The 12955-nt window shown below is 41.3% G+C and overlaps 1 protein-coding gene across 1 annotated transcript in view; it reads right to left on the reverse strand.

Annotated features, from left to right (window-relative positions):
• Nucleotides 1–611: 611 nt before the first annotated feature.
• The window catches only part of NPM1 (nucleophosmin (nucleolar phosphoprotein B23, numatrin)), a 40561-nt gene continuing 28217 nt past the window's right edge, over nt 612–12955 (reverse strand). Inside the window, exons 3-12 of the mRNA XM_010005546.1 lie at nt 12665–12783; nt 9742–9861; nt 8845–8938; nt 8001–8104; nt 7460–7518; nt 6931–6985; nt 5272–5361; nt 4502–4603; nt 1954–2028; nt 612–992 (exon numbers count right to left, since the gene is read on the reverse strand). Of these exons, the coding sequence (XP_010003848.1) occupies nt 954–992; nt 1954–2028; nt 4502–4603; nt 5272–5361; nt 6931–6985; nt 7460–7518; nt 8001–8104; nt 8845–8938; nt 9742–9861; nt 12665–12783 (857 nt within the window). The 3' untranslated portion in view covers nt 612–953. The remainder of the gene's footprint in view (nt 993–1953; nt 2029–4501; nt 4604–5271; nt 5362–6930; nt 6986–7459; nt 7519–8000; nt 8105–8844; nt 8939–9741; nt 9862–12664; nt 12784–12955) is intronic.

Raw genomic sequence — 12955 nt, forward strand, 5'->3', positions numbered from 1 at the left:
CCTGCCCATCTGAGCTTTTGGGATTTGCTGGAGATTAGCCCCTCATCATTCCCAGGAATTTATCCACTGGCACTGATCTCCCTCAGTGAGCTCTCCAGCCACACCCTTCAGCATTCAAGTGAATTCTCTCCTCCACAAAACCCTCCCAGGAGCAATTAGGTGAGGCAACCTCAGAGGCTGCAGCCCCGCAGAGGAATAGCACAGCCAGCAATTCCCAAATCAAAAGTATTACATTTTACAAGTGGAGTCACAAGCCCTACAAACTCCCTTGTTAAGAGAGAAACCATAAACCAAAGAGCAGTGAAGTGGGTCAGAAATCAAGATGCAGGAAAGGCTCTTTTAGGCAATTATATCATTAGTGGTCACATCCAGACAAGAATATAGTCCCGCTTACCACTCAAGTCTTCTCACCAATCATCTGCTCTGCAGCTATAAAGCTCATGGCATTGAATTAAGTTGTTTTTGAAAGTTGACAACATCAATGAGGCTGGTGTGTACTTGGTAGAGAAGTAGCTAAAATACTCAGCAGTAGTTTAAGAGAACTTTAAAGTCCTGCTATCTCCCAGGTTCAGCATGCACACTGCCCCCAGCCCATAAAAAAGAAACAATAGTACTTTATTAAAATACTAAATTTTATTTTTTTTCCACGTACATTTAGTCTCCCCACCATTTCCATTTGTCTGACCACCACCACCACCATGCCTTATCAAAACATTCCATACATACTTAGAATGAAGCTGAGGGTGGAGTCCCATCTTTTAAAAACTAAACAGGCATTTTGGACAACACATTCTTGGCAAGGTAATCTGGATGACATTTATCAGACACGGTAGGGGAAGGTCTTTAAAAAAATAGGGAAAGCTCTTTCAGCATTTGTAAAAAGAACAGCCAAATAATGGTTACAGAAATAAGACTGCAGATTTTTAATGAACTGTTTAAACTGTTTTCTTTCCTTACAGAGTCTGTCTCCACTGCCAGAGAGCTTGAATGACCTGGAAGTGTACACAAAAAAAGTTAGAAATTGAAACCCAGTTTTCTAATTATTTTCAGTTTACCATCTTCACTTTCTCCACAAAATATTGCCATTTAAAAAGCATTCCTTTCAGAGAGAAACCAAGTCAAAAGAAAGACATTATGTCCTTCTGCTCGTAGGTTAAATTTAAAGTCACCATAGTAAGAATTCAGTGAAGGTAAGAGAGAGGATGGGTGTGGACCAGCTAGGAAAATATTGGCTGAACTCTGCCTACCCTGCCTAATGTCAGACCAACTCCAGTAGCTGAGCCTAACTGCTTTTAAACATTCCTTCAAGAACCTTTCAATCTGTCTATCAGACAAGTTTATTCAGAACCACTGAAGGAAGCAGGAAAGCATAAGGAATTCTGTCACTGGAAGAAAGTTTGAACGAAAGGAATTTTGATAGGAAAAACTAAAAGACAATTTAGCCTAGTGTATGTTGAGTAATAACCATTTCAGAAACTCTTCCTGATACCAACTTTTGGCTTGACCTCTTACAACATTTCAGTTGACTTTGGGAGAAAATGCAGCAAGAAAGCCATAATCTCAATCAGAAAACAGTTCCCCCTCCCAGACACCCTTCCCCAACAAAAGGCTCAACTGCAGACTGGCCTAGGTGGCCAACTTCAGCAGCAAGGAAAACCACAGCTCATTTCCTTAGCCAATATGGTGCCAAAAGGAAAATTCTGTGGGTTTAGTAAGCAAGAGATAATTTACCAACCATATAAAAGCTGGAAAAATGTAATAAAATATTAGCTTTCCCATCTTAGCCAACTAAACCCTTAAAACCTTTCCCATTTATTTAATTTGAAGTATTGTTCGTGGTTTGTAACCCTTTGAAACAGTCCAAAGCTTGTAAAGATTAAGAAGTGGAAAAGAATCCCTAAGTCAGGTTATAAAAATTTTTGGACTTTACCAAGTTCCAATAAATTCAGTTACCTTCTGGTCCTCCGTTCTGAAGCAATTCTTAACATAGTTGGCAAATTTGGGTTCCAGCTTAGGAAGGGTAGCACCCTATTTTGAAAAAAAAGGAAGCTTTAGTGTATGCAAGTATTTAATGAGTCCAATAAATAACCTGAGAAGCTGAAACCCTTTACACTACATATGGAACTTCAGTGAACTTGCCTTGCAACATCCCAAACCAATCTGGTTTTAAACCTGAAATGGTTTAAAAATTTGCTTCTCTCTCTAGAGTACCCAGGTGTTTCTCACAGGAGTGCCTGCCTACACACTGAAACGGCTGTACAAGCATCTTTACTCATGCTCAAAAACATAACAGCAACATGCACCACTTCAGATAACCCTGTTTGTAGTCAACACTCCTCTGCTTTTCAGATAAACCAGCACTAACTCCATATGTATAGATTCTTACTACACCAAGCAGCTTGAGACATTATCCTTCACAAGCAGGATTTCAACTTCAGCTCTCTAAAGCAAAAAATTACCTCACCTCACCCTCACCCTTCAAGACTCATTTCTAATACATTAGTTCTATGAATTTAAAGAACTGGTCTAGAGGCATCTGCTTGTATCTCTGAAATTGTCTTTGTACATGTTCAAATGCATAAAGCAGATTGAGTAAATCATGGAACTAAGTTTATCTCCATCATTTATCTCCAGGCAAAAATATACAGCACACTACCTGGAGACACCAACTTGCTTTATCAATAGCATTTTTCCCATTTTTCAGGTCCAGCAATGAAATATGCCCAGCCAATTATGAGAGTACACTCAGTTGCTACTCAGCACATCACAGAAGACATCAATTTTACATTCAAAGGAAAAAAAGCTACATTAGGAATATCTGAAACTGCAACAAAATAACCTGGGATTTGGACTACATCTTACTCCTGGATCCTGTCAAGTATTGATGCTTTTCTATTAGCTTGCTGACATGTACTTACTACATCATACAACAGTTCCACTCTTTAATGAAATAATACAGTAATTTTTTGAAGCTGCTACCTCCTAGGCTTATAAGTTTGAAGTACTCTTGTGTTTGTCAACACATAGACTTTTTGCCTAAGGTATCCTCTAGCACCACCTTGGAAAACATTAAATTAAGCTGTTATTGCTTTTACTTCTTTGTGCTTACACAGCATCCCCAGTAAACACTGTTCAGCAACAGAAAGTCTGTTCTAAAGCCAGTTATCTGGTCTGTGTGTCCCTCCATAGGGACATGTGAGCAGCTCAGCCACTTCTGCTTACACAGCAGGAACAAAACTAATCACAGTCCCTCTGAGTCATGCAAAAAAACCCACCCAAGTATCCACTAGATCCAAGAGGTTACTTTGACCTAGCAGAATGATACATCACTGTCAGGTTCACAATTTGGGGATATGCATTTCTATCCTGAGCACAAGCTGGCATTGATCACCCTGCAACCACTCTATTCCTGGGACAAAACTGCCTCTAAACATCAAGAATGTAAGCATAAGATAATCTTAATTCTTTAGATGACTTGAATACCCATGTAAGAGGCAAAAGGCTTAGGTATTATCTCAGTCAAAAAGAAAAAAGCCCAGAATTCTTCATAGCACCAACATCAGTGCAGGCTTGAGCCAAAAACAGGTCTCCAATGAAGAATCAGGTTCAGCCACAAATGAGCACATGATCTCTAAGCACACTCCTGAGCTAGTGAAGTAAAACCAGAAGTCAGTCTAGAACTCAGGTCCTCACTACCACAACTCTACAGTACAAGTGTTCTGAACTGCAGGTTTCCAAACTTGTCTGAGGGACAAAACTGCTATTACCTGCTACAGTTTTACCACACCAGCCTATAACTAAAAGGCCATTTTCTTTTTTATGCTTAAATAGCAGCTAAGAAGAATACTCGTGTAACCATGAAGTGCCAGTCGAAGCTGACAGCAATCAAAAGTTCAGGGACTGTTCTGTGACCTTCAAAAAATGAACCATCCATTGAAGGGGGGGATAGTCAACACCAAACCTGCAGTTCAGAAAGCAAATGCTTCCAGGCCTTCATTGATTCTTTCATGCATATCACAAGCACCTATCTCCCCCTTCTGGAGGTTACAAAGCCTTACAGGCATCTGGATATCTCTAAGCTGGATACTGCTTAAGACCAAACAATTCTCAGCATATGAAAAACTGTTTTAGTCTAGCTGTCAAAAATAGTGTTCCCTACTTAAGGCAGCTTTCAAATAATTATCACAGCAACTGTTGCTTAGGATTTTGTTGTATTTCTTTAAAAATATTTAACAAGAGACAGTTCACTAAGAAATACCAAATTCCTAATCACCACTACCAGAGGAAACATAAAAACAAAGTCGTGTTTGTCTCTAAGAAGTACAGAGGCTTCTTTTGGTACCAACAGAGTTCTCATTTCTCTGAGCTTCAACATCAACACACCCCGATAACAGCACAGCAACCAGTGACAGATACACATTTCTTACAAAAATCCAAACTCTTCTGATCTGTGGGAGTGTAAAAATACAAACTGACAAGTCTGAAGTTCCTGAGCACCCACCTTATCTACAGACGCTTGCATTTTTGCCTTAATCTCCTCTAGTGACAGAGGGACTTTCGGTGTTTTCGGAGTTAGGGATTTATCCTTCTTGGAATCTGGAGTCTGAAAAGCATTTGTTTTGTTAGGAACTTGCACACACACAAAGCTGCTTAGTACACAAGTTTTCTAAAACTCATAGTATTAAAGCCAACTGTAGTATTTATACAGAATAAACAAACTAGCTCTCGGATAATTCAGACAGTTTTCAAAGTCACAGAAGTTAAATTTGTGCTTCTAAAACAGAGACAAGGAAAAGAGCAACATTCAAGGCTGGAGTTACTGCAGTTGCACAGCTACTATCCTATGCTTCTGGGCAGGTGCCTACACAGTGGCTTGAATTTTCTCCAAAACTACAGCCAGATAGGTCCTGCCATAAAAGGCACACACCTGCACAGCTCCTCAGATGCTAGCCCTGCCACCCATCCCACACTGCTTCACATGTCTTTTGGGAAAGGAAAAGCTGTATAAAGAACCCTGACAACTAGAAAGCAACTGAACTTAATTCTCAAATGGTTAAGTGAGACTTTCTTCTTAGCAGCAGCCTCCTGGCACACTGTAGTGGGTAAGAGTTCTCACCCACCCTCCTGGACAACAGCATCCCCAGCATGCTTCACATTAAGGTACAAAAACCTAATTTAATGGTTAGTACATTATTTAAAGTTACCACTGGAGAGGAAAACTAGCTTCCACACTAGAACAAACATCTGTTGTACTCATTTGTCTTCACTCACTTTTGATTTAGATGCTGGTGTGGACGGCTTAGAGTCTTTTCCATTTTGCTTTGCTTTCTGCATATTTTTTCCTGCAGCTTCACGGACAGGCTGAAAAGAAAGCACCAAAGTTCATTTGCCAGGAAAAATTTATAGTAAATCTTAAGCTCATAAACATGATATTTAACACTTGGTGACAAATAGATACAATTTAACACCACACAAAAAAGCATTCTCATTGCCCATGCAACATGATCAGTGCTCATTACTTAAACAAAGAGAAAGTCTGCTACAGGGACTAATGAAAAACTCCTGGTGCAGCACAAATCATAACATAACCAAGATCAAGTTTTGTTATGGAGCCATAAAACTATGTGGGACTGCCAGTACAACCTCCTGATTTATCACATCTTTCCTTATAAATTGCCATGCAGGTCTTGGGGACAGATGCTGCATAAGACTATTTTAGATGGCACTGTGATTCCAAGATCTGTGCTGCTTCTTTTCTGCAGCAAAGCCATTACCTCTTCTTTGGCATTTCATACAGAGATATTATCTGGGATGTCTGTGGCCAATGCCATGTTTACAGCTGAACTGGATTCTTCTATTTCTATATAAATCAAAGATCATGTGATTCAGCCACATTGGATTTGATTAGATAGCAGGAAATGTACACTTAGACTGACTGTTCTACCAACTACAGAAGTTCATTAGGAAAAAGGAGGATATAGTGAAATAAAACATGAAATGTTTCTCAACAGCAGATATGTAGATAAAAACTGAAGCCAAAGTATGAAAGTTTAAGATAAGAGGTACTATGTTTTCTACCTCTGCAGTTTCCAAGTTGTATTAGTTTGTTTTACCACCAGATGGCACTTAAGGGCTGATGGAATGTCACACTGGAGCACTTGGCTGCCTGAAGTGAACCTTTTCCAATGGGCTCACACATTTAGATCCTTTTATTGAAAGGCAGGCTGCTAAAAAAAGACCTTGTTCGCAGCATGCAGAACTAACTGAACTGCCAACAACCCACATCTTTGAGCAGGATTTTGTTTTCTGCCCAACAGTCACACAGAAAATCCTACTAGGCTGACAACTAGACATGTGTGCTGCTAAGGACCCAGCCACCCCTCTGCAGCTGCAGTTTGAAGTAAGTAACACACATTGCACGATGCACATTCACACTGAAGCCTTCTAATGTCTTATTACAACTTCTTTAACAAAAGGCTCAACCATAAAGTCTCCAAATAGCTGTGCCTGAACTCACTGACTGAAGGGACAATCTGCCCCTTTCCTGTCACCCCTTGTACTGGTATTCAGTCCATTATAAAACACCACAGAAAAGGAAGCTTCATTTAGCTTCTGCATTGCCACAGACCCAGAGTTCAAAGCTCAACAGCTACCTCAGTTATGCAAACAGCTCCCCCTCCCTTCAGTTCTAGGGGTCTCCATATGAATCCTCCAAGATGACCCAAATCAGGACAGTTAAATTAACACCTATTAGTATGTTAAAAGGTGTTCTCACCTGCTCCCCTGTCTGAACAAACTGAGCTGCAGATACTAAGTCTATCTGGTGTTACCACTCTGACTTCCTTTACAGTTCATTAAACAGGCTGTTTAATCCCTCATGGGTGAAGATGACAATAGGTATGTGTATAAATATATATATATGCCACTTACTTTCTTCACTGGTGTTTTGATTTCTTCCTCATCATCCTCTAAGTCATCCTCATCACTGCAATTAAAAAGGCAGCCATCATAACTCAAGACTGATACTCTCAGCTTTAGCCACATTAGGAATTAGCCTCCACCCCCAACAAAATATTTAGTCATGGAGGAAGCAAATCTACTTTATACCTTCTAATAACACATGGCCAAATAATCCACTTAGTACTGGTAAAGCAGTTAAATGTGCTCCCTTCTGCTTTAATACTGAAGGCACGTATCTTAGGATCACTTCCACTGACAAAGACATTCTAAATTGACTAAGGGTTAATGAACTACATGAAGCCAAATTCTACAACCTAGTATGACACATTTCAATAACACTAATTTAGATTATACTGTGGAGATTATCTTGGCTACAGAAAAGCTTCTGCTTTTTACCTCAACCAGCTTGTGCATTTAGTATCTAGTTATGATACACAACTTGTAGTCTGAAAGAGTTAACCTGCATTTCAAAATACACCATCAAAACAAGAATACGTACTCATCATCATCGTCCTCATCTTCATCATCGTCCTCATCTTCTGATAATTTTGGTTTTTTCTTAAAAAAGATCAAGTATGGGAAGTGTCAATACCATTTTGTCTTAACAGCAACCTTGACCCAAAACCATTTGTGGCATAATTACAAGATTGGCTCCTATCAATTTGGCTAAAAATTGTGACAGCTGCCAATTCCAAAGCTATTGGCAAATCCACAGCACCTCCTTGTAATGTGTGCACATGCTGAGCACAGGAACCTGCCCTCCTGCCCTGCAGAGCTTCCACCAGCATTCAATTCTTGCAGCAAGGTGACATTACACTGGAATCTGCACACACTCACTAGTGGGCAAGACTTCTGACATCAAAGCAGCTTTCCTATTGCCCCTCCAGCAAAGCTTTGGAAAATACACTTGTGTAATTGAGTACTTGTTAGGCCCCACAGACCACATATTAAGTAAATCATAGCAAGCTTATTCCTAGAGGCAGATTTGATATCAAACTGAAAGCAAATTCTGCATACAAGTTGACTGAAAGTACCCATACCTGTGGTGTTTTAGCTCCTCCTCCACTTGCTGGTCTCTTTGCTGAAGTGTTCACCATTTTTGTATCATCTTCCTCATCGTCTGATTCTGGTTCTTCCTCTAATGCTGATAAAGTGATGGCAACGAGTTAAAAACACACCTCAGGTAAAAGTATTTACAACAACACTGCTAGTAAAAAACACACAGAAGAGCATCACCCACACCTAAGCAGATCAGAGCATAACTTGAGGTGCTGAATTAATAGGAGGATGATTCCTGCTAGAAAATAACCACTGAGATCAGCAACTTTTCCAGTAGGGAGGAAATGCACATATGGAAGTATGGAGATACCACTACACTGACATCCAACATGGGAGAATAACCCTCCACACACTGCCTGTAAAGTTCCTCACAGAAAAGAAACCACAGAAAGACAAGAATAAATCGTTTGCCATTTGTAAGGGGATACATTTAAGAACTCTAAAGATCAAAGACTATTACACAAAGGCCACTCCTGTCCTGGTCTTCAGCACAAGCTCAAAACACTTTTATGGGCAGCCCTGTCACTCTCGAGTGATGTTCACAGCTTTCTGCTGTGAGACACTAACACTGGGAACCTAACACCCATTTTTAAGGAGAGACATTAAAACTCCAATTGCAAGGCAGACAAACTCCCATTGTGCCCACAAAATGGGAAGAGAAGGTTTGCAAGCATTTCTCTGAACTCTTCTGTCCCAGTTACCTCTCTGAGGAGTGCGAATTAAAAGATTCAGAGGGTCAGCATTAAGAGGAAATACTGCTTGAGGTACTAGATACACCCCGAGTTGTGTGGGATGATCAGGGTTAGGACCCAGAGGGACACATACCTACGAGGTGCTGACCGCTGACATAAACTGGCCCTGACCCACATTTCAACCTCAAGACCACGGGTGGTGTGATCTCAAAGCCACCTAATGAAACCTAAGGGAAAAAAAAAAGAAAGCACTGTTCATTTATTCAAATATTAAATGCAAAGCGTGCTTAACCAACAACCCTTTCAAATGAAACCAGGAGCATCAACATCTGTAGACTCCAAAGGTCATGTAATTACTGAGTTTTTATCTGACAGAATATTGCAGAAGTCCTTAGTCAAATCAGGGCCAACAAGCCACAACAGGGTTTAATACACTCTCACTGCTTATTCAAGCACACTTCTCACAGCCAGATGAAGCCACATTTGTTTTTACCCTTGGCAGCAATACCAATCTGAACATTATCCTCACTCACACCTGTCCCCAGCATCGTGCAGCTCCACTCAGACAACAGATACAAATTACATTCCAAATGGCAGGAATGACAAGCAGTGTGCTCTTCAATCACTAAAGGGTAGAAATGATCTATGTAAGCTGTTAAGAGCTTGGGACTTGCAGAAAAACTAGTTTATTCTCCTCCCAGGCTCAAAGAAAGCAACACAGGCTATAGGTGCATCTGCTAGCAAAGCCGTCTGTGTACACTGTGAGGACATGCATCAGCACCATCACTTCTTTTAAGAAATGTGCCATCTGAACCAAAGTCTATCATTTCCAGATGACTAGAATTCATCTACCAGGCACACAATACATTCCCATTTAGCCTGTACTTATTACACATGCCAAAACTGACACTTGTCTGAACCTGCTGACCCCTCTGCAAGTTCACTACAATTCAGGGAACCAAAACCTTTCTTAACTCATCCTTCTCACCTGAAACCCAATTCTAAGAGTTTGCCACACTCCTGTGCTTACCGTAGGCTGCACTGACATTTTCAGAGATGCCAGTACTACTTTGACAGGGTTGCCTTCATAGTCCAATGCTTCTGCTTCTACAATGTGTAATTCGTCTTTGGCGCCTGCCCCTAAAGTAACCTGTGAGGGAAAGAAGGACAATGACACATTTTAAGAACTTCCCCAATACTCTCAAGTCTTTCCAACTCCATTCACTGCTGGGCATCTTAGGACTGAAGACTGAATTTCTGGTAGCCAATGCTCCTGTTGCACTCCTCCCCAAGCAAATAACCTCTCTCCCCAGCACCACTGGCACCTGCAAGGTGAACTCCAGGCATGTGTTTTGAGGAGAGTGAAAAATAGACCTTTTGCTACTGGATGATGGCACTGAAGTGGGTCAGTGACGAGTCCAGGCAGCACTGAAGCAGCCCAAGGGAAGTACAAGCACATGCCTAGAGGGAAGGAAGCAATCATTTTCACTGCTGCAGAATCACAGCCATCTTCCTTCTCCTTCCTGCCATTTTCATCTCCCTCACACTTTCTGCTTACTTGACATTCGGTGATGAGTTAAGTTTTAAGAACTGCTGGGTTCAGTGCTGTCATTCACACATCTGCCTTCTGCATTGACTCACCAAGGAGCAAAAGCTGCTGCCCTAGAGCATTTCAAAACTCAACTGCCCAGATACCTCACACTGAGTACAAGTCTGGCACTTTCTGAGGCTTTAAAAACCACAGCTGCAGGGAGGTGAGTGAGTGGCAGACATAGGAGAGGCCTGAAATTCCTGCTCTCTGAACCCCTGGCATCTGAGTCAGAATTATTACAATGATTCCTAAGACAAGTGAACAAGGCTGTTTCCTCTCCCAACACCCACGAGAAGAAAGCTTGTGGGTGTAAACACTTCAGGCAGGCATACAACTCCAATTTCTGTTTTCCAAGAGCAGAGTTTTAGGCAGGACAGAACGATCCAGACAGGCCAGATCAGACTGAAAGCTAAGAAACAGGATACAGGATTCACTACCCCTGGCAAGTTTTGTTATTGTAAATTTGAAGAGGTAAAATTGTGGCTCTGATCTCCCCTCTCAAATGGGTTAGCAAAAACACCAAATTGTTCAGCCGGACTACCCACCAGCACTTACTATGAATTTATGTACAGGGTGTCTGGCAAGCATCCTTCCATGTGTTTGAATTCCTACTCTGAAGGAAAGCACAGTGGCAATAAATAGGTAATGAAGCAGTGACCTTCCTCTCTGTTCTCACCTATCATTAGTGAGACACCTACTTTCCACCTCTACACACATTGATCCTTCTTCCCTTTTCATTTCCACACTTTTTTATTCTCAGTTCTTTCTGTACCTCATACCCTTGTCCATTGCCACATGCATCCTAAATGACATGCACTTGGCAGTCTTTACACCTCCAATCTTATATCAGGTGCCCAGATCAGTCACCAGGTACTTGCCTCCTTATAATTTTATCTTCCAGCTACTCCTTCTGCTTGCCAAGGCACCTTCTGTGTGCAGCTGTGTCTCAGATCTCCCAGGCCTCTTATACATTTCCAGTTTGTCATGTTATTCTACCCCCCATTTCTACTACTATTTTTTGTTTTTAAAAGGCATTTTATTGAACTAAGACTCTCCCCCCCCCCCCCCCCCCAACAGTGGTGCATACACCCAGTCTGCTGCAGCCCCCACCAAGGGTGCACAGCCCAACAAGATCTGCCATGGGTGAATTTCCAAAAGCAGGATATTTGGATAAAGCCATACAACTGGAGTTATCTGTCAGTGAGCAGTTTCATCTCCATGACAGACATTCAAATATAAGACCTATCCACATGAAATCAGTTACATTCTGCCCTCAAATGAAACTCTAATTTACAACAAATTAGTCATTATGAAGTCTGGACTATAATTTTCATAAAATGCAAGAACTGAAGACACGTGATTCACAAACCTCTAATGCCCATATTTAAGTGCTTTAAGTGTCACTAGAAGAAGTCTGGAGAGCATTATTACAAGTTTCCTGAAGGCAGCAATTCTGCTGTAGTAAGTAATCCACAATTACATGATTCTTTGCTCCCAGGTGTCATTAAAGTATCCCTTTGTATTTAAATGAACACAGTAATAAACCATGAAGTAGAGAGGCTACAACTCCTTAGTTCCTTCCCTGGTAAGTTGTTGCATCTTATCTTTCTGCTAATCAAAAGTAACATGCTCAGGCCACCACAAAAGCCTTGAAACATGGTGGCTTGCTGGCCATTGCAGCAGGGAAGTTTTAAAGACACATCTAAGAAACCTCAGTATATGGATCCTGATTTCCAGGAGTACCCTGCTCAGCAAACAGCCAGTTAATTATCTGAATGAAGGACTGATTCCCAGTCACATTCTTTGAGAGGGCAACTCCAAGGGCATTAAATCAAAACATCAAACTCTCCTCCCCCTTTATTTAGTTATTAACTGCTTAAGGAAAAAACAACAACACTAGAATTATGTTAGGGGAAGATACAAAAAAGCTTTTTTAAAATAAAATTTCTAATTCAGTCTACTAAAATGTGCTCATGGGTGACCTGTAAATCCCTCCTCCCCCTGTGCTCCTGCAGCCCTGAACTGCTGCATTAGATATGTCAGTGTGCATGTTCTAGCCTTAATTCCACTAAGCACACAGTAATTAACCCTGTGAGTTCCTTTAAAAACTGTTACAGATTTGCTCTGCTTGCTGTTAACGACTAAACACAGTGGACATTTCAAACGTTTTATTAACACAGCAAATACTTCCAAGTGATGTGGTTTGCTCCACCCCCAGTAAGGACTTACTGTTAAAGAGCATCACATAAAAACACGTGACACTAAAAGAAGTTTAAGGAAACGAACGTAAATAAACGTAAAAGCTCTACACACAGCACTGGGCACTACTTAAAAAACAGCCATTTAAACCCCAAATACTTGCCGTTCTCAGAGACAACTGATGTTCATTTTCTTCATCATCTACTTTGAACTGATACTCCTTGTCTGCTTTGAGCTCGCAGCCTAGAATAAATAAATAACGTTTAATTAGAGGCACAGCAGCTGATGAAGACTCAGGCCTTAGTTCTCATTTCCCATCGTTTAACGTGAAACCCGCGGCCCCGCAGGAACGCACCAGGGAACACGTGTGCTGGGCAGCCCGCGGCCTAGCGCCGCCCCGCAGCCCCCGGCGCGGCCTCCCCGAGCCCATCCGCGCCAGGCCCGGCCCCGCACC

Source organism: Chaetura pelagica, unplaced genomic scaffold (genome assembly GCF_000747805.2).
Source record: "Chaetura pelagica isolate M959 unplaced genomic scaffold, ChaPel_1.0 scaffold581, whole genome shotgun sequence".
Lineage (NCBI taxonomy): Eukaryota > Metazoa > Chordata > Aves > Apodiformes > Apodidae > Chaetura > Chaetura pelagica.